Source organism: Narcine bancroftii, chromosome 11, assembly GCF_036971445.1.
Source record: "Narcine bancroftii isolate sNarBan1 chromosome 11, sNarBan1.hap1, whole genome shotgun sequence".
NCBI lineage: Eukaryota > Metazoa > Chordata > Chondrichthyes > Torpediniformes > Narcinidae > Narcine > Narcine bancroftii.
This window is the reverse complement of record NC_091479.1, coordinates 7,146,760-7,174,173: the sequence shown is the minus strand read 5'-3', so window position 1 is coordinate 7,174,173 and position 27,414 is coordinate 7,146,760. Positions and strand designations below refer to the sequence as shown.

Here is a 27,414-nt window from a genome sequence, read left to right as displayed (position 1 = left end):
CCCCTCGGGGTGGGGAAAGGCTGTAGGAACCCTGTTGAGAATGGCTGCCAATGGCCTGGGAGATGGATAAATGCGTAACCAATTTATCCACAAAGCCACCCAACCAGTTTTGAAGTTCTGCAGTCTGTGCAAGCAACACGGATCCAGTTCTTTGACAAGATTTAGCAAAAAATGGGATTGATGTTTTGTTTTAATAAACGTGACCTTTTCCAAACTCTTAACATCGTCATGCTTGCGTAATCTCAATGCTTTCTCAATTGATCAGTGCTAATCAGACCAGTGATGCCTTCCACACCAGACAACAATCAACTTCCCTCCAGCAGAATTTAAACAAAGAATGTTTTGAGCTGTTAAGCCTCTGCATTCACGCCTCATGAGTCAAAAGATGGGACATCTTAGTGTAAGAAGGCAGAGGAAGAAATGTCAATCATGACGGGAGTGTTGCAATGTCCAAGGTACTTTCCTTGGGAAGGTGACGTGTCAACCAGAGACCTGGCCCATACGGGCATTACCATTTCTGCTGCATCAGGGACCAAGCCGACTTTGCTAGCCTGCACCCTGATTCATCCATTGCTCTGTCTCACCTGTTGATTTGATGCTTGGTGGCAGAATTGAGAACTATGTGGTGACCTTTTGATCACAACGTTCCTGAGAAGGTATTTCTCTTCTCACGTCTGAAGGTCGACTCCAATTGCATGGAGTGCAAAAGAGCTCACACTCAGGGGGCACCAAAGGAACGCTGAACTGTCAGAAGTCCCTTTCACATCTTAGTAATTTACAGCCAATATGCTGGTTAAAGGTCCAGTATGAACACTCATGAATCGGCATGCAGGCATCAAATCAGCGAGGATGGACCGCCTAGGAAGGGTTTTTCATCCTGGGGTCATCTGACACCTACATGCTGATTCGCCCAATGTAAAAGAGACGTGAACGATCCAGAGACAAAATAGTGACTCAATTATGATGTTTTTGCCTGAGTGCAGGAACGTAAATAGACAATAGGAGCTGGAGTAGGCCCTTCGGCCCGTCGAGCCAGCACCGCCATTTCACAGATCATGGCTGGTCACTACTATCATACCCCTTTCCAGCCTTATCCCCATAACCCTTAACTCCTTTGCCCACTAGAGTCTTATCTAACTCTCTTTTGAACATAATCAGCGAATCTGCCTCTACCACCCTCTGTGGCAGATCATTCCACAGATTCACACTTCTCTGGGTACAAAAATGTTTTCTCATCTCCGTCCTAAAGGGCCTACCCTGTATTCTTAAACTATGCCCTCTAGTCCTCGTCTCCCCCATCATTGGGAACAAGTCATCCGACTTCACCCTGTCTGTGCCCCTGATAATTTTGTATACCTCAATCATGTCCCCCGAGGGAGTCACGTGATGGAGTAGTGGCCGGACGGTGAACTCCAGCCCTCTCCAGAAAAGTCGGGAAAAACGAGAGAAAATACAAAGGCACAGAAATACAAGTTAAAGAAAAGTGAATATAAAGGTGGAAAGAAGATGGAGACAAAAGGAGAAAAATCAAAATCAACGGAAAGAAGAGAGGAAGAGAAGACAACGGAAGAAAAAGGTGAAGGCCTTACCTGTCCGAAGAGGCCCGCTGTGGAGAGAAGACCCCATTACCTCAGGTCGGTAGAAAGAGAACTACAACAATGGCTCACAGAGCCGAGTAAAAGTGCGCAACCGCGCATGCGCGACTCCTCGCGCATGCGCGATGCGCATACAAAAAAACACACCGACGGGAGGGGGGACCAGCTGGGGAGTCGATCTCCACAGCCGGCAACGACAGCTGCAGAACACCTGCAGCAAGAAGACACCACAGAAGACAATGGAAACAAGAAAGAAGAGGAGGAAAGGGCAGCAAAGAAACAACAGATGGTCAACCTAGAGGAAGAAGAAGAGGAAGAGGAAGAGTACAGGGAAATAGAAGAAGAAAAGATAGGCAAGGTAAAGGAGGTACTTGCTCTTGTTAGAGGATACATGGAGTCATTTAAAGAATGGCAAACACAGGAATTCAATGATTTAAGAAGAAGAATAAACAACACAGAAAAGAAAATAAATAAAATGGATATGACCTTAACAGAAATGGGGAAAAAAATGGACAAGATGGAAGAACGGGCAATAGCAGCAGAAATGGAGGTAGAAGACTTAAAAAAGAAATTGGAGGAATCTAATAAAAAAACTAAAGAGACACAAGAATTACTAGCCCAAAAAATAGATATAATGGAAAATTATAACAGAAGAAATAACATAAAGATAGTGGGCCTTAAGGAAGATGTAGAAGGCAAGAATATGAGGGAGTTTATAAAAGAATGGATCCCTAAGGCCCTAGGATGTCCAGAACTACAGCAAGAAATGGAAATAGAAAGGGCACATAGAGCATTGGCCCCTAAACCACAACCACAACAAAAACCAAGATCTATTGTAGTAAAATTCCTAAGATATACTACAAGAGAAAAGGTGCTGGAGAAGACAATGGAAAAAGTAAGAGAGGGCAACAAACCACTGGAGTATAAAGGGCAAAAAATCTTCATTTATCCAGATATAAGCTTTGAACTCCTAAAGAAGAGAAAAGAGTTCAATGCAGCAAAAGCGATTTTATGGAAGAAAGGATATAAATTTACACTGAAGCATCCTGCGGTATTGAAAATATTTATTCCAGGACAACAAAACAGACTATTCTCGGATCCAGAAGAAGCACGAAAATTTGCAGAACAATTACAAAAATAGACTGAGGGATGAAGACGGGTAATGAGAGCAAAAATTATCACGATTGATATGTATGTGGGTAAAGACAAAAATAGACTGAGGGATGAAGACGGGTAAGGAGGGTAAAAATGACCACGATTGATATGTATGCGGGTAAAGAGGTATAAGAGTGAATAGAGACAACGGGCATATGTGAAAGTATCTGTAATTAGAGGAAAACATAGAAAGTATAGACAAGAATTAATAAGGGAAGGTAATGGAATAGAGAGAATAAGGAGGGAACTAAAAGAGTGACCTTTGTGACATATAAAAAACGAAATCTTTTCTGGGGGGGGCTGGGTGGGGGGAAAAGAGCGGTCACTGCAAAATCAGTTGACGCTTGCGAGTGGATTCGCAAATCCAAATGGAGAGGGGAGATGTGGTTGTCCGACAAGGGATAAAGGGCAACTCAGGAGGGGAAGGGGAGATTGGGGATAAAGAAGATAGAAATAGGAGAATAAGGAAAATGTTGGATGTTGTAGGAATGTTGTCTGGTAAAGAGTTGAAAATAAGAAAACAGAAATGGAAAAGGAGGAAAGGTAATGATGGAAAAACGGAAAGAGAAGATAAACAAAATATAAAATGGCTACGCTGAACTATATGACTCTAAATATTAATGGAATACATAACCAAATTAAAAGGAAGAAACTACTAAATTTACTGAAAAAGGAAAAAATAGATATAGCATTTGTCCAAGAAACACATTTAACTGAATTGGAGCACAAGAAATTAAAGAGAGATTGGGTAGGACATGTAACAGCAGCATCGTATAATTCAAAAGCAAGAGGAGTGGCTATATTAATTAGCAAAAATGTGCCATTTAAAATAGAAGAGGAAATAATAGATCCAGCAGGGAGATATGTTATGATAAAATGTCAGATATATTCAGAGCTTTGGAATCTACTTAATATATATTCACCTAACGAAGAAGATCAAAAGTTTATGCAAGATATCTTTTTGAAGGTAGCTAATACGCAAGGGAACATACTAATAGGAGGGGATTTCAATCTGAATTTGGATCCAAATATGGATAAAACGGGGAAAAAAATTAACAGGAAGAACAAAGTAACCAAATTTATAATTAAATCAATGCAAGAAATGAAACTTGTGGACATATGGAGGAAACAAAACCTAAAAGAAAAGGAATACTCATACTACTCGACTAGACATAAAACATACTCAAGGATAGACCTATTCCTGTTATCAGCCCACATACAAGGGAGAGTTAGGAAAACGGAATATAAAGCTAGACTATTATCGGACCACTCACCCCTGTTATTGGCAATAGAGCTAGAAGACATCCCTCCAAGAATGTATAGATGGAGATTAAACCCCATGCTACTTAAAAGACAGGATTTTAGAGAATTTATTGAAAAACAATTAAAAATGTACTTTGAAGTAAATACGGAATCAGTGGAAGATAAGTTTATACTATGGGACGCAATGAAAGCATTCATTAGAGGGCAAATAATAAGTTATGCAACCAAGATGAAGAAGGACTATAATCAGGAAACAGAGCAGTTGGAAAGGGAAATAATAAACATAGAAAAAAAATTAGCAATAAAGGAAGATACAACCAAAAGAAGAGAATTGGCGGATAAAAAAATAAAATATGAAACATTACAAACATATAAGGTGGAGAAGAATATAATGAAGACAAAACAGAAATATTATGAACTAGGGGAAAAAACACACAAAATCCTAGCATGGCAGCTTAAGACAGAGCAAACTAAGAAAACGGTATTGGCAACAAGGAAAAAAGACAAACAAATTACATATAATCCAAAAGAAATTAAGGAAAACTTCAGAGAATTCTATGAACAATTATACCGAACCGAAAACGAAGGGAAAGAAGGGAAAATAGATGAATTTTTGACTAAAATTGAACTACCAAAACTACAAATAGAGGAACAAAATAAATTAACAGAACCATTTGGAACAGTAGAAATACAAGAGATAATAAAAAATTTACCAAATAATAAGACACCAGGAGAGGATGGACTCCCAATAGAATTCTACAAAACATTTAAAGACCTAATAATACCGCCCCTCCTGGATGTAATCAACCAGATTGATGAGACACAAAACTTACCAGATTCATGTAAAACAGCAATAATTACAGTGATACTAAAACAAGGGAAAGATCCACTCTCACCAGCGTCATATAGACCAATATCTTTGCTAAACACAGATTATAAGATAATAGCTAAACTATTAGCGAACAGATTAGCAGAACAGGTACCGAAAATGGTAAATTTAGACCAAACTGGATTTATCAAAAAAAGACGCACAACAGACAATATTTGTAAATTTATTAACTTAATTCATGCAGTAGAAGGAAATAAAGCACCGGCAGTAGCAGTTGCTTTAGACGCAGAGAAGGCCTTCGACAGAGTAGAATGGAATTACTTGTTCAAAGTATTGCAAAAATTCAGTTTACCGGAGAAGTATATTAATTGGATTAAAGCATTATATAAGGGACCGTTAGCGAAAGTGACAGTAAATGGACATGTATCAAAGCAATTTAACTTAAGCAGGTCAACGCGGCAGGGATGCCCACTATCACCATTATTGTTTGCGCTAGCTATAGAACCACTAGCAGAATCGATAAGAAGAGATAATAATATAAAAGGAATAAAAATAAAAGACAGGGAATATAAAATCAGTCTGTTTGCGGATGATGTGATAGTGTACTTAACAGAACCAGAACTATCAATAAAAGAACTATATAAGAAATTGAAGGAATATGGAGAAGTGTCGGGATACAAGATAAACGTAAATAAAAGTGAAGCAATGCCTATGAATAACGCGGATTTCTCAAAATTTAAGGAGGAATCCCCATTCAGATGGCAAACGCAGGCAATAAGATACCTAGGTGTGCAAATAAACAAAAATCTAGGCCAATTATATAAACTCAATTACAATCCACTAATGAAAAAACTACAGGACGATTTAGAGCATTGGAAAGAGCTACCACTAACACTGATAGGAAGGATAAACTGTATTAAAATGAACATTTTTCCAAGGATACTATACTTATTTCAGGCATTGCCAATACAACTGACAGAAAAATTCTTCAAAGAGTTAAAGAAAATAATAAGGAGATTTTTATGGAGAGGGGGGAAACCGAGGATAGCACTAGACAAATTAACAGAATGGTATAAACAAGGAGGCTTACAATTGCCAAACTTCAAAAATTATTATAGAGCCGCACAATTAAGGTACCTATCAGATTTTTATCAAACAAGGGAAAAACCAGACTGGACGAGACTAGAATTAGATAAAATAGGGGAAAAGATACCTGAACACATATTATATAAATGGGACGAAAAATTGGTACAACATAGAACTTCTCCAGTATTACACCATCTCCTCAATATATGGAAGAAGATACATGTAGAAAGAAATAAAATAAATTACCAAATACCAAAACTAATATTGACGCAAAATAAGCTACTCCCTTTTACAATAGACAACCTTGCCTTTAGAAAATGGGAAAAAAAAGGGATTAAAAGAATAGAAAATTGTTTTTCAGGAAATAGATTCTTATCCTTTGAACAAATGAGAGATAAGTACAATATAACGGGAGATACAGCGCTGGCATATTACCAACTGAGATCCTACTTGAAAGATAAATTAGGAAGCAACTTGAGTTTACCAGAGGGAAGTAACCTTGAATATGTGATTACAGATACAATGTTAATCAAAAGATTTATAAAAAATATGTATATTAAACTGCAAGAAAAGGAAAATGAGGAAACAAATGGTAAAACTAAACAAAAATGGGAACAAGATTTAAATATAAAGATAAAAAAGGAAACATGGGAGAAGTTATGCTCTGGAACGATGAGAAATACAATAAATACGAGGCTGCGTATGATACAATATAATTGGTTACACAGACTATACATTACACCGCAAAAGTTAAATAAATGGGACCCAACAGTATCTGATAGATGTTTTCGATGTAAAAAAGAAAGGGGAACAACAATTCATGCAATCTGGACATGTGAGAGAGTAGAAAAATTTTGGGATGATCTCAATCAGATATTAAATAAAATAACAGAAAACAATATACCAAAGAATCCAGAGATCTTTCTCCTAAGTAACATAAAAAATAAAGAATTTGGAATTGACTTGGAGGATGCACAAAAAAGATTTGTTAAGATAGCCCTAGCTGTAGCAAAAAAATGTATTATGTCAACCTGGAAATTGGAAGATAATTTGAAAATACAACAATGGTATATAGAAATGAATAAATGTATTCCATTAGAAAAAATAACATATAGTTTAAGAAATAATATTGAAATATTCGAACAAGTATGGGAGCCTTACATTAAATACAATAGCGAAAACCTACCGGGAACAAACATTACCTAAGTTGATGGAAGGAGAAGAGAAGAAAAAAAATGGACTCAGTAGAATTTCTGGTGTATTTTTGTTGAATGACAACATTGTCTAACTGAAATAATGCAACCTAGATTGTATAACTAAAATGGATGAGAGGGGGGAGGGATGGGGGGGTGGCTTGGGAGGAGGGAGGGGGGAGGGAGAAAAAGTCACTGTAAATGTGTGGAAAAGAAAAAGTGTATATCATGGCTATTGTGATTTATGGTGTGAAAAATAAAAAATTAAAAAAAAAAAAAAAAAAAAAAAAAAAAAAAATCATGTCCCCCCCTCATCCTTCTAAACTCCATCGGATACAAGTCCAGGAAACAAAAGATTGAAAAGAAGGCATAAGAAGGCATAAATTTTGTATTCAATTTACTAAATCGTGATCAATGTATCATGATCTTGTCTTTAAACAAAATTAATCATGCCTAATTATAAAATAATTAAGCATTATGTACAGTACAGGATGAGCCCTTCAGTCCCTGTTGTGCCGACCAATATAAACCTTTATAAACTTATAAACTGTGGGAAGTGGTAGTGGCAATAAAACACTGGCGAACAATTTAGAGAGACCGTGGGAAAATTGGAGAGAGAGAGGGAGAAAGAAACAAGGCGGACCTACTCTCCCAGAATTCCGTGTGGCAGAGAAAAGGCTGTATGCATGGACCACTCATGGAGGGGGTTTCTCTGCTGTGTGAAATTTTGGGTGGGCAGGTCTGCCATCGCTCAAAGTATCACTCACCGGTGGAGGATAGGCACCCCTCTCCCAGGGGTGCCTAGTGGTGAGTGTGAAAGGATGCAGAGAACCGGTTAATGGTGGTCCAGTGTGACTGGCAAAGACAGCTTCTTGAACCATTTTATTGAATGGCCAATTTATAGGTAGAATCTGGTTTATTCTCACAGTGGAGAAGGATTCCCAGAGCTCTTCTGAGGCTGGAGCGGAGACTAAACCCTGTGGGAACTTCAGTCTGAGATGTGTTCACTTCTGGGAACAACATTTCAGACAAAAGGCAAAAGTTCACAGAGAAGAAATCTCGTCACACAGCTGCAGGATGAGTTATCACCATTACTCGGACAGTGGAAAAGCAAAGATGGTTTATCTTGAAACAGGGAAGGCCAAGAGATTTGAGAGGAGGAGGTCTTGTTTGGATGGCTGAGCAGCAGCAGGCTCAGCTTTAAGGTAATTGGTCTAAGTACCAGAGGTGACCCAATTTTGCTCATAGTGAGTTTTGGTGGGAAGACTGTACTCAAATTTTATTCAAGATTATTATTATGTTGTTGAGGAGTCACGTGATGGAGTAGTGGCCGGACGGTGAACTCCAGCCCTCTCCAGAAAAGTCGGGAAAAACAAGAGAAAATACAAAGGCACAGAAATACAAGTTAAAGAAAAATGAGTATAAAGGTGGAAAGAAGATGGAGACAAAAGAAGAAAAATCAAAATCAACGGTAAGAAGAGAGGAAGAGAAGACAACGGAGGAAAAAGGTGAAGGCCTTACCTGTCCGAAGAGGCCCGCTGTGGAGAGAGGAGCCCACTACCTCAGGTCGGTAGAAAAAGAACTACATCAATGGCTCACAGAGCCGAGTAAAAGTGCGCAACCGCGCATGAAAAAAAACACACCGACGGGAGGGGGGACCAGCTGGGGAGTCGATCTCCACAGCCGGCAACGACAGCTGCAGAACACCTGCAGCAAGAGGAGACCACAGAAGACAATAGAAACAAGAAGAGGAGGAAAGGGCAACAAAGAAACAACAGATGGTCAACCCAGAGGAAGAAGAAGAGGAAGAATACAGTGAAATAGAAGAAGGGAAAGGCAAGGTAAAGGATATACCTGCTCTTGTTAGAGGATACATGGAGTCATTTAAAGAATGGCAAACACAGGAATTCAATGATTTAAGAAGAAGAATAAACAACACAGAAGAGAAAGTGAATAAAATAGATATGACCTTAACAGAAATGGGGAAAAAAATGGACAAGATGGAAGAGCGGGCAGTAGCAGCAGAAATGGAGGTAGAAAACTTAAAAAAGAAATTGGAGGAATCTAATAAAAAAACTAAAGAGACACAAGAACTACTAGCTCAAAAAATAGATATAATGGAAAATTATAACAGAAGAAATAACATAAAGATAGTGGGCCTTAAGGAAGATGAAGAAGGCAAGAATATGAGGGAGTTTATAAAAGAGTGGATCCCTAAGACCCTAGGATGTCCAGAACTACAGCAAGAAATGGAAATAGAAAGGGCACATAGAGCATTGGCCCCTAAACCACAACCACAACAAAAACCAAGATCTATTGTAGTAAAATTCCTAAGATATACTACAAGAGAAAAGGTACTGGAGAAGACAATGGAAAAAGTAAGAGAGGGCAACAAACCACTGGAGTATAAAGGGCAAAAAATCTTCATTTATCCAGATATAAGTTTTGAACTCCTAAAGAAGAGAAAAGAGTTCAATACATCAAAGGCGATTTTATGGAAGAAAGGGTATAAATTTACACTGAAGCATCCTGCGGTATTGAAAATATTTATTCCAGGACAACAAAACAGTCTGTTCTCGGATCCAGAAGAAGCACGAAAATTTGCAGAACAATTACAAAAATAGACTGAGGGATGAAGACGGGTAATGAGAGTAAAAATGATCACGATTGATAAGTATGTGGGTAAAGACAAAAATAGACTGAGGGATGAAGACAGGTAATGAGGGTAAAAATGACCACGATGGGCATACGTGAAAGTATCTGTAATTAGAGGAAAACATAGATAGTATAGACAAGAATTATTAAGGGAAGGTAATGGAATAGAGAGAATAAGGAGGGAATTAAAAGAGTGACCTTTGTGACATATGAAAAGTAAAATCTTTTCTGGGGGGGGCTGGGTGGGGGAAAAGAGCGGTCACTGCAAAATCAGTTGACGCTTGCGAGTGGATTCGCAAATCCAAATGGAGAGGGGAGATGTGGTTGTCCGACAAGGGATAAAGGACAACTCAGGAGGGGAAGGGGAGATTGGGGATAAAGAAGATAGAAATAGGAGAATAAGGAAAATGTTGGATGTTGTAGGAATGTTGTCTGGTAAAGAGTTGAAAATAAGAAAACAGAAATGGAAAAGGAGGAAAGGTAATGATGGAAAAACGGAAAGAGAAGATAAACAAAATATAAAATGGCTATGCTGAACTATATGACTTTAAATATTAATGGAATACATAACCAAATTAAAAGGAAGAAACTACTAAATTTACTGAAAAAGGAAAAAATAGATATAGCATTTGTCCAGGAAACACACTTAACTGAATTGGAGCAGAAGAAATTAAAGAGAGATTGGGTAGGACATGTAACAGCAGCATCGTATAATTCAAAAGCAAAAGGAGTGGCTATATTAATTAGTAAAAATGTGCCATTTAAAATAGAAGAGGAAATAATAGATCCAGCAGGGAGATATGTTATGATAAAATGTCAGATATATTCGGAGCTTTGGAATCTACTTAATATATATTCACCTAACGAAGAAGATCAAAAGTTTATGCAAGATATCTTTTTGAAGGTAGCTAATACGCAAGGGAACATACTAATAGGAGGGGATTTCAATCTGAATTTGGATCCAAATATGGATAAAACGGGGAAAAAAATTAACAGGTAGAACAAAGTAACCAAATTTATAATTAAATCAATGCAAGAAATGAAACTTGTGGACATATGGAGGAAACAAAACCCAAAAGAAAAGGAATACTCATACTACTCGACTAGACATAAAACATACTCAAGAATAGACCTATTTTTGTTATCAGCTAGTATGCAGGATAGAGTAAGAAAAACAGAATATAAAGCGAGAATGCTATCGGACCATTCACCCTTAATACTGACAGTAAAGCTAGAGGACATCCCTCCAAGAATGTATAGATGGAGATTAAACCCCATGCTACTTAAAAGACAGGATTTTAGAGAATTTATTGAAAACCAATTAAAAATGTACTTTGAAGTAAATACGGAATCAGTGGAAGATAAGTTTATACTATGGGACGCAATGAAAGCATTCATTAGAGGACAAATAATAAGTTATGCAACCAAGATGAAGAAGGACTATAATCAGGAAACAGAGCAGTTGGAAAGGGAAATAGTAAACATAGAAAAAAAATTAGCAATAAAGGAAGATACAACCAAAAGAAGAGAATTGGCGGATAAAAAAATAAAATATTAAACATTACAAACATATAAGGTGGAGAAGAATATAATGAAGACAAAACAGAAATATTATGAACTAGGTGAAAAAACACATAAAATCTTAGCATGGCAGCTTAAGACAGAGCAAACTAAGAAAATGGTATTGGCAACAAGGAAAAAAGACAAACAAATTACATATAATCCAAAAGAAATTAAGGAAAACTTCAGAGAATTCTATGAACAATTACACCGAACTGAAAACGAAGGGAAAGAAGGGAAAATAGATGAATTTTTGACTAAAATTGAACTACCAAAACTACAAATAGAGGAACAAAATAAATTAACAGAACCATTTGGAACAGTAGAAATACAAGAGATAATAAAAAAATTACCAAATAATAATTCACCAGGAGAGGATGGACTCCCAATAGAATTCTACAAAACATTTAAAGAACTATTAATACCTCCCCTCCTGGATGTAATCAACCAGATTGATGAGACACAAAACTTACCAGATTCATGTAAAACAGCAATAATTACAGTGATACTAAAACAAGGGAAAGATCCACTCTCACCAGCGTCATATAGACCAATATCTCTGCTAAACACAGATTATAAGATAATAGCTAAACTATTAGCAAACAGATTAGCAGAACAGGTACCGAAAATGGTAAATTTACACCAAACTGGATTTATCAAAAAAAGACGCACAACAGACAATATTTGTAAATTTATTAACTTAATTCATGCAGTAGAAGGAAATAAAGCACCTGCAGTAGCAGTTGCTTTAGACGCAGAGAAGGCCTTCGACAGAGTAGAATGGAATTACTTGTTCAAAGTACTGCAAAAATTCAGTTTACCGGAGAAGTATATTAATTGGATTAAAGCATTATATAAGGGACCGTTAGCGAAAGTGACAGTAAATGGACATGTATCAAAGCAATTTAACTTAAGCAGGTCAACGCGGCAGGGATGCCCACTATCACCATTATTGTTTGCGCTAGCTATAGAACCACTAGCAGAATCGATAAGAATAGATAATAATATAAAAGGAATAAAAATAAAAGACAGGGAATATAAAATCAGTCTATTTGCGGATGATGTGATAGTGTACTTAACAGAACCAGAACTATCAATAAAAGAACTATATAAGAAATTGAAGGAATATGGAGAAGTGTCGGGATACAAGATAAACGTAAATAAAAGTGAAGCAATGCCTATGAATAACGCGGATTTCTCAAAATTTAAGAAGGAATCCCCATTCAGATGGCAAATGCAGGCAATAAGATACCTAGGTGTACAAATAAACAAAAATCTAGGCCAATTATATAAACTCAATTACAATCCACTAATGAAAAAATTACAGGACGATTTAGAGCATTGGAAAGAGCTACCACTAACACTGATAGGAAGGATAAACTGTATTAAAATGAACATTTTTCCAAGGATACTATACTTATTTCAGGCATTGCCAATACAACTGACAGAAAAATTCTTCAAAGAGTTAAAGAAAATAATAAGGAAATTTTTATGGAGAGGGGGGAAACCGAGGATAGCACTAGATAAATTAACAGAATGGTATAAACAAGGAGGCTTACAATTGCCAAACTTCAAAAATTATTATAGAGCCGCACAATTAAGGTACCTATCAGATTTTTATCAAACAAGGGAAAAACCAGACTGGACGAGATTAGAATTAGATAAAATAGGGGAAAAGATACCTGAACACATATTATATAAATGGGACGAAAAATTGGTACAACATAGAACTTCTCCAGTATTACACCATCTCCTCAATATATGGAAGAAGATTCATGTAGAAAGAAATAAAACAAATTATCAATTACCAAAGCTAATATTGACACAAAATAAGCTACTCCCTTTTACAATAGACAACCTTTCCTTTAGAAAATGGGAAAAAAAAGGATTAAAAGAATAGAAAATTGTTTTTCAGGAAGTAGATTCTTATCCTTTGAACAAATGAGAGATAAGTACAATATAACTGGAGATACAGCGCTGGCATATTACCAACTGAGATCCTACTTGAAAGATAAATTAGGAAGCAATTTGAGTTTACCAGAGGGAAGTAACCTTGAATATGTGATTACAGATACAATGTTAATCAAAAGATTTATAACTAATATGTATATTAAACTGCAAGAAAAGGAGAAGGAGGAAGCAAATGGTAAAACTAAACAAAAATGGGAACAAGATTTAAATATAAAGATAAAAAAGGAAACATGGGAGAAATTATGTTCTGGAACGATGAGAAATACAATAAATACGAGGCTGCGTATGATACAATATAATTGGTTACACAGACTATACATTACACCTCAAAAGTTAAATAAATGGGACCCAACAGTATCTGATAGATGTTTTCGATGTAAAAAAGAAAGGGGAACAACAATTCATGCAATCTGGACATGTGAGAGAGTAGAAAAATTTTGGGATGATCTCAATCAGATATTAAATAAAATAACAGAAAACAATATACCAAAGAATCCAGAGATCTTTCTCCTAAGTAACATAAAAAATAAAGAATTTGGAATTGACTTGGAAGATGCACAAAAAAGATTTGTTAAGATAGCCCTAGCCGTAGCAAAAAAATGTATTATGTAAACCTGGAAATTGGAAGATAATTTGAAAATACAACAATGGTATATAGAAATGAATAAATGTATTCCATTAGAAAAAATAACATATAGTTTAAGAAATAATATTGAAATATTCGAACAAGTATGGGAGCCTTACATTAAATACAATAGCGAAAACCTACCGGGGACAAACATTACCTAAGTTGATGGAAGGAGAAGGAAAGAAAAGAATGGACTCTGTAGAATTTCTGGTGTATTTTTGTTGAATGACAACATTGTCTGACTGAATTAATGCAACCTAGATTGTATACCTAAAATGGATGAGAGGGGGGGGGTGGGGGGGTGGCTTGGGAGGAGGGAGGGGGGGGGAGAAAAAGTCACTGTAAATGTGTGAAAAAGAAAAAGTGTATATCATGGCTATTGTGATTTATGGTGTGAAAAATAAAAAATTAAAAAAAAAAAGATTATTATTATGTTGTCATGTAATAAAACAGAAAATGTGGTATTACACAAAATTTCCTTCAATCTCCCATAAGGCAGACAAAGATTCGCCATCAGCAGGAAACTGCCAAGCGTCCCTTGCAGCCAGGGAAAAAGCAAAAGGTAGTTTCCCACAGTTACTGAATGGCCATGGCTTCACTCCAGCCTTCAGTCTGAACCATCCGAGATCCAGATGCGCACCTCCAATACACTCAGGGAGTCTCCACACCCTCTCAGTTCTGATATTTAGTACCCCTTCAGCCAGTTTCGAGCCAGTCCCCAGCACTCGCAGCCTTGGCGTGAGTCCCTTGACTGCAGTTGGCAACAGCCCGCAGCCTGCGTGGTTTCCTCGTCTCAGGTCACCAATGGCCTGTGTGTTCCTCAGCTCCAGAGTTCCTCATTGGTCTGCCACCCTGGTCACCGTACCATGGGTCGTCTCCTCTGCTTCTCCTTCTCAATCAGGGGATGGTCTCCCCGTTTTCATTGCCTGCGCCAGTCCTCTGCTTCCCTGGAGCCCTCAACCCTTCGTGACCACTGCCAATCGTAGGCGCCGCCATCTTGGGCCCAGACATCACGGTTGCAGGATTGAAAATGAACCACCGTTAGCTCCTTTAACGGGCCACTTAAAGCCTGTCCGGAGCCCATGGCAGTCGGTCTGAGTAGTTGGAACCTGCGGGGTTTGCTGTCTGCACTCTGGGGGTCCCCACCACCAGCCAGCGCTGCCTTTTTAAAGAAGTGAGAGAATTAACAGGTACTTTAAGCAATACAGAAGGATATATAGGAAGGGGGAGCAAGCAGGCCTTGCTGGAAGCTCTTTCTACTAGCTGGTGCAGACAGTGAACCAAAGGGCCTCCCCTTCTATTAGTCCTGAAGTCGTTTGTGGACGTTTGTCGCTGGTGCTCCTTTTGTCCAGAGTTCTAAGCTATGCTCATCTGAAATGCAGATCATGGGACCCCTTTGTCTGAAATCACAGCAAGTGCCTGAACCACAAGAGAATGGAAATGATTGAACTCTTTCTGTAGTAATGGCAACTAAGAGCCATTCCAATGTAATGGAGAATTGATTTTCAGAGATGCTTCAAGACAATTCTTTCCAGGGTTGGTCCAAAGGATTTCTTACTGGTGTTCAGGAAGTAGTCCATGATCACACTGAGTATGAAAGAGTAGCTGGCACAGTCTTTGTTCAGACGCCTACCTGCTTGAAGAAGGGCTCAGGCCCAAAACATTGGTAATTCATCTTGACCTCCTCTGGACCCTGCGAGACTGGCTGAGTTCCTCCAGCGTTTACTGTGCTTGTTAGGAATATGCCTTCAAACTCAAAACCTCAACAGGTTGCTTCGCAGCCTGGTTTGGGAATCCGACTGGCTAGAAACACAGAAGACTCCAGAAGGTAACAAGGTTTATTACCATACTTTTACGCATATTACATGGCCGTTATATGTTTTTTTTTAAGCAAACCGGGTAACCCAACTTCAAACTCTCTTGCTGCCACTCTGTTGACAGTTTCTTCTGTTCCCCAATTGCGATTATCTGAAATCAGATGATCCAACATCCTCATTTATCTGGAATCCTCATTTATCTGAAATTTTTTTGGACCCAGAAGTGATGTCTGTTCGCCTCAGAAAATTTTCGGATAAATGAGGATATCCGAAATACTCAGTTCATCTGAGATTTTTTCAGAGCCAAACTGATCTCACAGGTTGAAAAAAAAATTCACCTGACATGAAATTCGAATGCGATGGTCCTTGTTTCAGGTAACTCCCTCCCTTCTCTTGTTCCATTTCTTCTTTACCTACCCCTATCAACTTTTCTCTCCAACTCTCCCTCTCAAACTGCGTCCCACTGTCTCCCAGCCGCAAGCAGTCAGAAGAATCCCTTGTCTTAGCATCATCATGGAGAGTGCCCTCCCGGGCAGGACAGGCATTTGCGTTTCAGGTGCTCTCAATTTGTCAGAGTTTATGAAACCTGGTTACACAGCACAAAAAATGTTGTGGTACCTGCAGCTGGTTGAGATTACAAAATCCATGAGGGCTCAAGTCTGAATAAAATATACAGAAATGCAGATAGATGCACTGATTTAAAAAAAAAAATTAAGTTGACATATGGCTTGTCAAGTTGAATACAGCATCAGTTTTGAAACCCAAGAAACAAACTCTTTATTCCAATCCTCCCACATATCACCACAGGCATTAATAGCTCACATTTAATGCAATCAAATTTCCCCCAGAGCGCTTCACAGGAATGTAGCCAAAAAATAGACTTAAGTGAAGACAAAGGTAGACATTGAGATGAAAAGAGAAACACAAGTCATCAAAAGGTTGGTTTTAAGGAGTGCCTGAAATGAGGAGGGAAGTTAAAAAGCTGAAATGGTTTGGAGAAGGAGGAGTTGGAGAGAGATAGAGCGCACGAGCAAATCTATAGAGGGATTTGCATTTAATAGGTTAGTGCATGGGAACCATAAACCAATGCAGGTACATGCAGTGCCTGGGTATGAGAAAAACAGGGATGGGTGCTTGATAAAAAATGTAAAAAGGTTCCATTATTGTCACACAATACTACGTTCAGAATGTAACATGTATGAAATTCTTTAACTTTCGTCCAGCGTCCCTCACAGAAACCTACAGCATCTGGTGTTCCTTGGCAGTCTCCCCACCAAGGACTGACCAGGCCTGACCCTGCTTAGCTTCTGAGATCAGTGCATGTTACAAGGCCAAGCAGTAAGGTTCACAGAGAGGAACTGAGGTTCCAGAAAATCCTGTTTAGACCCAGAAAGGTTTGGTACTGATGGTTAACCTGCCTATGGCTGATTGTGGGATCATGCTTTCGGGACAGCAATTCAAAACCAACATTTTAAGAGACATATGTAAACATTGTTTAAATATAAATGTTCTAACACTGAACAACGAATATTTTGCTTCCTGAACATTTTTAGGTTTTTTTTCTGGACAGTGGGCAGCTGATCACAAAAAAAGCACTTTCAAATCATGTACCGTTTTTCAGACATCTCCAAACCCCGACCATACCTTTTATCTTCCCCATCCCCCTTGGTTAGGCACAAGCACCACGTGCCTACAAGCATTAACCTCCAGATTCAAGGATAATACCTTTCCTGTTTTCAGACTCTTAAGTGGATCTCACACTGACAAAAGATCAAGGCATTGCACTGTTTCAATTGCACTTTTTTCTGTACCCTGCACGATTTGACCTGTCGCGCTACACCACAAACCGTCGCCTTATTTATTTGAGTTGACTTTCTGAGATAGGATACTATGAGATAAAGGAGCAGAACTAGGCCATTCGACCTGTCAATTCTACTCAGCCATTCCATTCTCTCACTCAGCCCAACTTCCCTGCCTTTTCCCCATAATATTTGACACCCCGACTATTCAAATACGCACCAATCTCTGCCTTAAATACACGCAACAACTTGGCCTCCACAGCCGCCCAGGGTAGCAAATTTCAGAGGTTTACCACTCCCTGGTGAAAGAAGTTCCTCTGTATCCCCATTTTAATGGGCGCCCCTCTTGACAGTCTCTCTCCCGAATAACAAATCAGAGCTTGTCACTCTATATTGGAACACATGACTATAAAACAATTCAATTCATTAGGTCACTCGTGAATCCTCTTTTCTCAGGATTGGACTGATCCAGTCTGTTCATTCTTTTCGGAGAAGCAGCTCAGAATCTTTGGTTCCATCCGTGTGATTCTCCTTAGCAATCTCTCCCAACAATCTGAAGATACATCAACAGGATCTTTCAAAGGAAGGCGAAGTGTGATCTGACCAAGATTGGTTTGTTGCAACTTTCTTCTCGAGCTTGGTGCTCGATTTTGCTCTTTTAAAAAAAAAATAGATTTGCTCATCAGAAGCAGAACTTTTTAAGTGTTGGTGCATTTGTATTCTGAGATCCCTTTGTCCGTCCAACACTTTACAAACAACGTGATCTCCCTCTTCTTCTGCTCAATATGTACAAACTCTCATGGAACAGCACCACCCACCCACCCTCTTCAACAGTCGATAGCTGCTCTGTATCATACTTTTCCTGCCTGCAGCTCATTGTGCCATTTCCGCTGACTCCACACTCTCTCAACATGCTCATTATTCCATTAATGCAGGATGTTATCAAAGACCTTTTGAGAATCTGGATACATTAAATCTATTGTGTTCCCCACGTCCAGTCTTGGTGTTACCTCTTCAAGCAAGACCTTCACTGTGGAGATCTCCATTGACTGTTTATAATTTTTCTCCTTATTTCTCATCTCCTGTTCATTTCTCAATATCTTATTTTCACCTTTGATTGATATTTCATCATCTATTCCATCTCCAATGTTAAACTGACTGATCCATAGTTTCCTGGATAAGTTCCACCCACGGCGTGCAGGCTTTTCACTTGCAATCTGGCACAAAAACTTGATCTCACTTTATCAAATGTATGGTCTTGCCTGTTCTTTCCTCTCAGGATTCTTTTAAAATTAAAAAAAAATGCAGTCCATCCAGAACAGGGACAATGTTTAGCTAATAAATCTACATTCTCTATTGAACATGCACCCATTTCATCATTCAATGTGCTGTCCACCTGTCGTATCTCTTTGGGAATAAGCAAAGCAAAACAATAAAGGTATCTTTAGTATTCACCCATCTCTTTAGGGCCATTTCCCACCCAAACCTTCCTATTTTTGCTTCTGACCATTTTATTTTTGTTCCTTGATTTTAATTTTATAGATCCCTCTTTTGGGGATGTGGAAGGAGCTTCCGGCAGACGTGGTCGAGGCGGGATCATTGGTTACATTTAAGGAAAGACTGGATCGTTACATGGATAGGAGGGGACTAGAGGGGTATGGACCGGGTGCTGGTCGGTGGGACGAGGAGGGTGGGGATTTGCTACGGCATGGACTAGTAGGGCCGAACTGGCCTGTTCTGTGGTGTAAGTGGTTATATGGTTATAAATACTTCTAACCCCTTCAATTTTAATATTTTAAAAATTAAATTTAGATACACAGCATTATGCCAAGTGTGGCTCAAATCTCATGGTTTATCCAGCTCTCCAATCTACTTCTGAAAATTGGATCAACTTCAGCACCACTTCAAGGAACTGGAGATATAACCACGAAGGCATCTCCACAAAATCCTCCACTGGTGGCATGAGTGAATTTTAATGTTCAACGATTTCCCCAGCACTGAAAACACAACTTCACTCAGCTCCTTTGGGGAGTCTCATCCACACGACAGACAGTGGGCCCTGTAACATTGTCTTTCGCAGGCTGTCACAGGGAAAGATTACCACAGGTAAGCATCTACAATACTATTCTATGACACACACCGACACTGCTCTTTGTCTGGCCTGGACTCGATCAGTTGTTGGAATGTCAAAAAACCCTGCCTCAAAATTAGCCCGTTTGTCAAAACGGGCTTCACGAGCGCCAAAGTAGAACCTTTCAAACCCATCTTCTTCAGTGACAAGAACCCAGAGTTCAGTGAAGAACACTTGCATGCAAATGAGCTCAGAGAACCAGAGTCTGGAATCTTCATCGACCATCATCCCAATTTAGTTTGGTTACAGGTGAGCGATTCCTTGGTAGACCACAGTCAATTCAAGTTGACGAGCCTCGTGCAGCAAATAAAAGCTGAGGGTTGTTTTTAGCTCTTTGATGCTTGGAGCTGACCCCAAAGATCTTATTCAGCAGCTCAGCCACCCATCCAGATCTGCATCCTTGCCATCACACGCAAATATTCTCCATCAAATAAAAATACAGCAAAACCCCTGGTATCCAGCACCGGGGATCGGTAGATGCCAGGTAAGTGCATTTTCCAATTGGTTGCCTGACCTATACACCTGCATTAAGAGTAAACAGTTTAAAAGACAAAAAATACTACACTGTACTTACACTGAACAAACTTCACTTGCATGAATAAATAAACCTTAAAGCAGTTTACTTGATTTTCAGTCATATTCTTTGAAAACATTTAACTGTTGCTGTAGGTTCCTCCCCCTCCATGGAGCAGCCCGAAAGACAAACAATAACATTAATTCCACCCCCCCAAGCTTACAGATAAAGCCACTGACCGGGGGCAACTCTTACGAAGCAGGGATAAGGAGACACTAAGAGAGTTGCCCAAACAGAGAGCGGCAGCCACAGGTTCTTCATCCCGGTCGACGCCATTGCTGTTTCACACAACTTCATTCAAACACCTGTTACGAGCAAAAACTCCACTGGCTGAATATTTGCCCCTGTGTGTTACTTCAGAGAACATTTACACTTTAAACTTGCATATTTTACCTATTATTTTAATATTATTCATTTTAATTTTTTATTTATTTTCCTCGTGGTTTTTTTGCCAGTTGTTTGAGTCCCGGATTCCAGGGGTTTTACTGGAGACACCTTTGGACAACTAACAGCAATTAAACTGTGGTCATATGGCTGTATTATGTTATGTCAGAAGCAATTAGCATAGATGGAAAAACTGAGCAGATCAGACAGCACCTGCATACAGACAATAAAGGATTGTGCTCAGCTCAATTCATCCCCTCAGATCACGGCATCGCTACACTGTCCCAACGACTGACACCTCAGTTCCAGTCAACCTAACCAGACACAAGGGCTCATTTCATTTCATTCACCTCAAATGATTCTTCTTGACTTTGCTACCTTAAAATACACAAACCAGCAAATAAACTCTTTTCTCATCACTCTTATTCTCCAAAAGTGCCAAAATTCCTGGGAATCTCTTGTGCAATCACATCTGTTATACAGTGGGCCAACGAGGTCCGTACGGTTGCTGCATTATTGGCTATTTTGTGGGCCAGTCCGCGTCTGCGTGCGCGGGCTGTTACAGAAGACCCTCGCAAATCATGAAGCACTTCTCCTGAACACAATTTTGTCCTCAACTGCAGTAGTTTGTTTTGGTTTGAGAAAAATGAAGGCTTTTAAGAGAGTGCAAAAGGGATTTATGAAAAAGAAAAACACCAGTTACGTGGAAAGAGGAAAAGTTGAGATTGCTCTCCTTCTGGAGGCTACAAAGAAATTTGAAGACATTGAAGATCATGGAAGGTTACAGACAGTGGACTGAGAGAAAGGGCTCCCATTGTTTTGGGATTGAGGTCAAGGCAACAGAGATAAGGTGCAAACAAATCAAGAAGGCACTGCCAGAGATACAAGTGGGGATCAACTCAATACCAGCATTCAAACGAGAGATGGACAAGTAGGCGAGTAGCACGATATGGATTATTCCTGCGTGGAAGAGGTACAAACCATGAGCCACTGTCTGGTATGGAGGTACCAACGCTCAGGACAGGAAAAGGCGACAGAAAGGTGTTAACTCAGCCTGCAACATCACGGGCACCAGTCTTCACTTCATCAAGGGCTTCTACAAGATTCGGTGTCTTAATAAAGCAGCGTCTATCCTCAAGGACCCACCACCCAGGCCAGGCCCTCTTCACGCTGCTACCATCGGGTAAGAGGCACAGGAGCCTGAAGACAAGCACTCAGCGGCACAAAAACAGCTTCTTCCCCTCTGCCACCAGATTTCTACATGGACCACAGACACTCCCTCACTTTCATTTCTTTTGTACAAATATATTTATTTTTAAATATAATTGACAGCAATATTTGCACCTTGAAAACAACAAATTTCTTGACAGGTTCACGACAATAAATTTTGATTCCATTTCTATCTGAACCACTCCATCTTAAAATAATCCTCAAAGATGTTGCCTGAATTGAAGGACTTGAATTCCAAGGAGAGGCTGGGGCACTTTTCCCCCCTGGAGTGCAAGAGGTGGTCGGAAGGGGCATGGACAAGGTGAATGAATCACTGTCTGTTCCTCAGGGAGGGAGAGTTCAAAACCAGAAGGTGGAGGTGAGGGAAAAGATTTAAATGGTGCCTGAGGGGCAGCTTCTGCATGCAGAGATGGTGTGTATTTGGAACAAGCTGCCAGAGAAAAAGCAAGTGGGTACAATTAAGAGTTTTAAAAAGACATTTGGACAGTTAAATGAACAGGAAAGAATTGGAAAAACATGGGCCAAGCAAAGACGAACAGGACTAGTTCAGATTGGGTAATTTATCAGCATGAACAAGCTGGGCCAAAAGTCCTACTTCTGTGGTGTACAACTCTGTGACTTTATCGGGGTAGGTTAAGGGTGCAGCGCTAATTTTTTAGGTGCCGGAGCTCACAAGAAACAGCGACAAGGAGGTGCTGGAGTGGCCCCTTGAAGTGCCGGAGCTCCTTTCTGGTGAGCTCCAGCAGCACTGCACCCGTGGGGCTAATCACCTCTGGAATGCACTCCATTTGCCACGATTGTTCCCACAAAACCAGTTCCTTGATATCTTCCAGACCTAGAAGTGGAAAGGACGCTTGCCATGGTAGTGGAGAGAGTCTCAGACAAGAGGGCAAAACTTCAGGATAAAAGGACATCAATTTAAAACAGAGATGCAGAAAAATTTCTTTAGCCAGAGGGTTGTGAGTCTGTGGAGCTTGTTGCCACAGGCAGCTGTGGAAGTGAAGTTGTTGGGTGTATTTAGGGCAGAGATTGATAGGTATTTGATTAGTGAGGGCACCAAAGGTTATGGGGAGAAAGCCAGAGTGGAAGATGGATCAGCTTGTGAAAGAATAGTAGAGCAGACGTGAGGCCTAATTCTGCTCCTGTATCTTGTGATTCTGTGAAGATTCTTCCACACCACTGCCAATCTTGACAACGTCCCCAAACTCCATGATTGTTGTTTCTGCTCAGTCCACATTAGAAAAATGAGGTTGACCCATGCTGTTAGAACTGATCTCTCTCTCTGTAACTCAACACTGTGTTTTACTTGCCGTACGTACATCTGGGTTAACTTGGTGGGAAGCATGAAAAACTTCAGTGCACCTCAACGCACGTGAAAGTAAACAAAATAAAACACAGAAGATTGCAGATTAAAGTAAACACACAGTTCTGGAGAAACCCAGGTCAAACAGTGTACGGTTTATAGAGCAAAGATTGGGTAACTGTTGAAGGGCTCGAGCCTGAAACATTGGTTAGTTATTTTTATCTTTGCTCCTATAAGTTCTCCAGCATTGCACTTTTATTTAAAATGAACTTGCAATTTGTGGTCCCTATAGCTATGTCCAAATTCCACAAGAGGCATTAAGCCAACAGCCAAATAGATGCACGTTTTCCCAGAGGGACTGATGAGATAAAAAGGTTCCACAGACCTGACGATCTGTCGTGGGAGTGGGATCTCTCTCCGGCTCCGGGACAGTTATTCAGGAAAAGAAAAAAAGGAGGAATTTCTTCACTGGTGGTTGCTGAGACTTTTTGCAGTCCTGACCCCAGGCAGCACTTCTCAACCCCTTTTCCCCCAACTCACTTGCCACCTTATGTAATCCTTGACTAACCACAGAGCACCCAAGGCACAGGAGGCCAGGGTGCTCTGTGGTTAGGAAGGGACGACTTAAAGTGGTGAATGGGGAAGAAAGGTTGAGAACCACAGCCCTAAACCAAGTCACTGCAGGTGATGCATGGATGTTCTCAGTCCTCGGTCAGAGGACAACGCTGGAAAGTCCACCAGAGGCGAGTTCCAATCGCAATGGTTCTCAACTATTTTTCCCCCACTCACTTACCACCTTCAGTAATTCCTTACGAACGTTATTTTGACCATATTTAACAAAGTAGGAATTATTGTTGGTTGTACCTGAAGGTATAATGGATTTGTAAAGTAATATTTTAATGTCATCCCCTTCATGTATCACCTTATGTAATCCGATGCCATGCCATCCTATCCAGGAAACCCCAGAACCACCACAGAAATGTGCCCGTCCTGTGTTGATCGGATCGGGAATTTGGTGGCAGCTTGTGGAGAGGAAGAGTGGTTCTAAACCTTTCTTCCCCCACTCACATCCCACCTTGTAATCCCTAACTAACCCTAGAGCACCTATGGCAGAGGATTACGTGAGTGGGATGAAAAAGGTTGCAAACCATTAACATATCACTTAACAAATCCATTATACCTTCAGGTACAACCAATAATAAAACCTGAATAAAGATACATAACCAATGTTTCAGGCTCGAGCCCTTCAACAGTTACCCAATCTTTGCTGTATAAACTGCACACTGTTTGACCTGGGTTTCTCCAGAACTGTGTGTTTACTTTAATCTGCAATCTTCTGTGTTTTATTTTGTTTACTTTCACGTGCGTTTCTTCTCCTCAAGAGCCGGAGAGAGATCCCACTCCCACGACAGATCGTCAGGTCTGCGGAACCTTTTTATCTCGTCAGTCCCTCTGGGAAAACGTGCATCTATTTGTTGAATATGGTCAAAATAACCTTAAATAGCGAATTGAATCGTCATAGAGCATGACAGCACAGAAACAGGCCCTTCTCATCCGTGACGAACCGCATTTTCGATGCGTGGTCCCTCGCCCAGTCCGTCGATCTATTAAAATTCTTCTTCCACGTTAACACTGAGCCGCCATTCACCACTCTCTGTGCGAAGAAGTTTCCCCCTCCGACCCGGGCTCCCTGGTTCGGTGGGGAAAAGCCTGTCTACGTTTACTCGGACCATCCCCCCACCCCCCCTTGCTTGTCGCTTGCGCCGTGCTCGCGTGGGAAAGACGGCCTTTCTCCCGGGTTAAGCCATCGGGATTCAGGAGCCTGTTGGCGGTTGGGGGGTGGGGGGGGACGTCAGGACCCCCCCCACCACCCAGTGCCACGGTCCTTGGCGTCGGAGTGGGGCCAGTGGTCTTTCCTGCCGGTCTCTCTGTAGCCCCGGCTTCCAGATGAGACGGCCACGCAGTGGGATAGGAGCCCGGTGGGTGAATGTCCCCCATCCTCTGGTCCTTCCTGGGGTCGGTGGGGGGTGGGTGGGGGTCGATGGAGGGGGTGGGTGGGGGTGTCGGTGGGGGGGGGGTGGGGAAGGTGGGGGGGGTGGGGAAGGTGGGGGGGGTGGGGAAGGTGGGGGGGGTGGGGAAGGTGGGGGGGGTGGGGAAGGTGGGGGGGGTTGGGGGTCGGTGGGGAAGGTGGTCGGTGGGGAAGGATTGGGGAGGGTGGGGGTGTCGGTGGGGAGGGTGGGGGTGTCGGTGGGGGGGGTGGGGAAGGTGGGGAGGGTGGGAAAGATGAGGAGGGTGGGGAAGGTGAGGAGGGTGGGGAAGGTGGGGAGGGTGGGGGGGGTTGGGGGTTGGTGGGGAAGGTGGGGGTCGGTGGGGAAGGGGTGGGGAGGGTGTGGGTGTCGGTGGGGGGTTGGGGGTCGGTGGGGGGTTGGGGGTCGGTGGGGGGTTGGGGGTCGGTGGGGGGGTTGGGGGTCGGTGGGGGGGGTTGGGGGTCGGTGGGGGGGGTTGGGGGTCGGTGGGGGGGGTTGGGGGTCGGTGGGGGGGGTTGGGGGTCGGTGGGGGGGGGTTGGGGGTCGGTGGGGGGGGTTGGGGGTCGGTGGGGGGGGTTGGGGGTCGGTGGGGGGGGTTGGGGGTCGGTGGGGGGGGTTGGGGGTCGGTGGGGGGGGTTGGGGGTCGGTGGGGGGTTGGGGGTCGGTGGGGGGGGTTGGGGGTCGGTGGGAGGGGTTGGGGGTCGGTGGGGGGTTGGGGGTCGGTGGGGGGGTGTCGGTGGGGGGGGGGTTGGGGGTCGGTGGGGGGTTGGGGGTCGGTGGGGGGTCGGTGGGGGGTTGGGGGTCGGTGGGGGGTTGGGGGTCGGTGGGGGGGGTTGGGGGTCGGTGGGGGGGGTTGGGGGTCGGTGGGGGGTTGGGGGTCGGTGGGGGGGGTTGGGGGTCGGTGGGGGGGGGTTGGGGGTCGGTGGGGGGGGGTGGGGGGTCGGTGGGTGGGGGGGGTCGGTGGGGGGGGTGTTTGGTGGGGGGGGTTGGGGGTCGGTGGGGGGGGGTTGGGGGTCGGTGGGGGGGGTGAGGGGTCGGTGGGTGGGGGGGTCGGTGGGGGGGGTGTTTGGTGGGGGGGGTTGGGGGTCGGTGGGGGGGGTTGGGGGTCGGTGGGGGGGGGTTGGGGGTCGGTGGGGGGGGTTGGGGGTCGGTGGGGGGGGTTGGGGGTCGGTGGGGGGGGGCCCAGAACCCGATCGTCTTATACAACTGGACCACCGAGCACCGAGCAGCAGCTGGACTCCCGGGGACTAGGCCGCGAAGCCTGGCGCTCGCGTGATGACGGAGGCCTCTTACCCGCGACACGTTGAGGTCCTTCATCACCTCCTCGAAGGCGGCCGTCTCCTCCGCCTGTTTCTGGTGGTGCAGCGCGATCTTCTCGCTGAACTTGCGGGGGTTCGAGGCGGCCGAGGCGCCGCTGCAAGGTCCGGGCCCGGGCCCGGGGCTGGACGCCGACGCCGAGCCCCCCGACGAGCCGCCGGCGCCCGGCCCGGGGCTGCAGCGGCTGCCGGCCATCGGCCCGAGGCGGGTCGGCCCCGCGGACCTTCCCTCAGACGTCGCCGCTCCGCGCCCGCCGCGGCCCCCGCGCTCTCCCCCCGAGGCCGCGGCCGCCGCCCTGGCCCTGGCCCTGGCCCTGCCCCGCACCCACAGCCGGCAGCTCCCGCGGGCCGCAGCCGCATCCAGCCGCGCTCTGCCAGCCAGCCGCGCTCACACATCCGGCTCCGCGCGGTCCCAGTGCGACTCCCTCCCCGCGTCCCCAGACCCGGCTCCGCGCGGTCCCGGTGCGACTCCCTCCCCGCGTCCCCAAACCCGGCTCCGCATGGTCTCAGTGCGACTCCCTCCCTGCCCGCGTCCCCTAACCCGGCTCCGCGGGGTCTCAGTGCGACTCCCTCACCGCGTCCCCTAACCCGGCTCCGCGCGGTCCCGGTGCGACTCCCTCCCCGCGTCCCCAGACCCTGCTCCGCGCGGTCTCAGTGCGACTCCCTCCCCGCGTCCCCAGACCCTGCTCCGCGCGGTCTCAGTGCGACTCCCTCCCCGCGTCCCCAGACCCGGCTCCGCGCGGTCCCCGGTGCGACTCCCTCCCCGCGTCCCCAAACCGGCTCCGCGCGGTCTCAGTGCGACTCCCTCCCCGCGTCCCCAAACCGGCTCCGCGCGGTCTCAGTGCGACTCCCTCGCCGCGTCCCCAGACCCAGCTCCGCGCGGTCCCGGTGCGACTCC

General features: G+C 43.1%; 1 protein-coding gene across 3 annotated transcripts in view; it reads right to left on the bottom strand.

The window, feature by feature from the left end:
* Positions 1 to 26,803, bottom strand: part of crtc3 (CREB regulated transcription coactivator 3) — an 80,280-nt gene extending 53,477 nt beyond the window's left edge. For 2 of the 3 annotated variants that reach the window (XM_069902414.1, XM_069902416.1), the window contains exon 1: positions 26,494 to 26,803. In XM_069902414.1, the coding sequence (XP_069758515.1) occupies positions 26,494 to 26,712 (219 nt within the window). In that variant the 5' untranslated portion in view covers positions 26,713 to 26,803. The remainder of the gene's footprint in view (positions 1 to 26,493) is intronic. The other variant, XM_069902415.1, reaches the window with a different exon arrangement.
* Between the last annotated feature and the right edge of the window lie 611 nt (positions 26,804 to 27,414).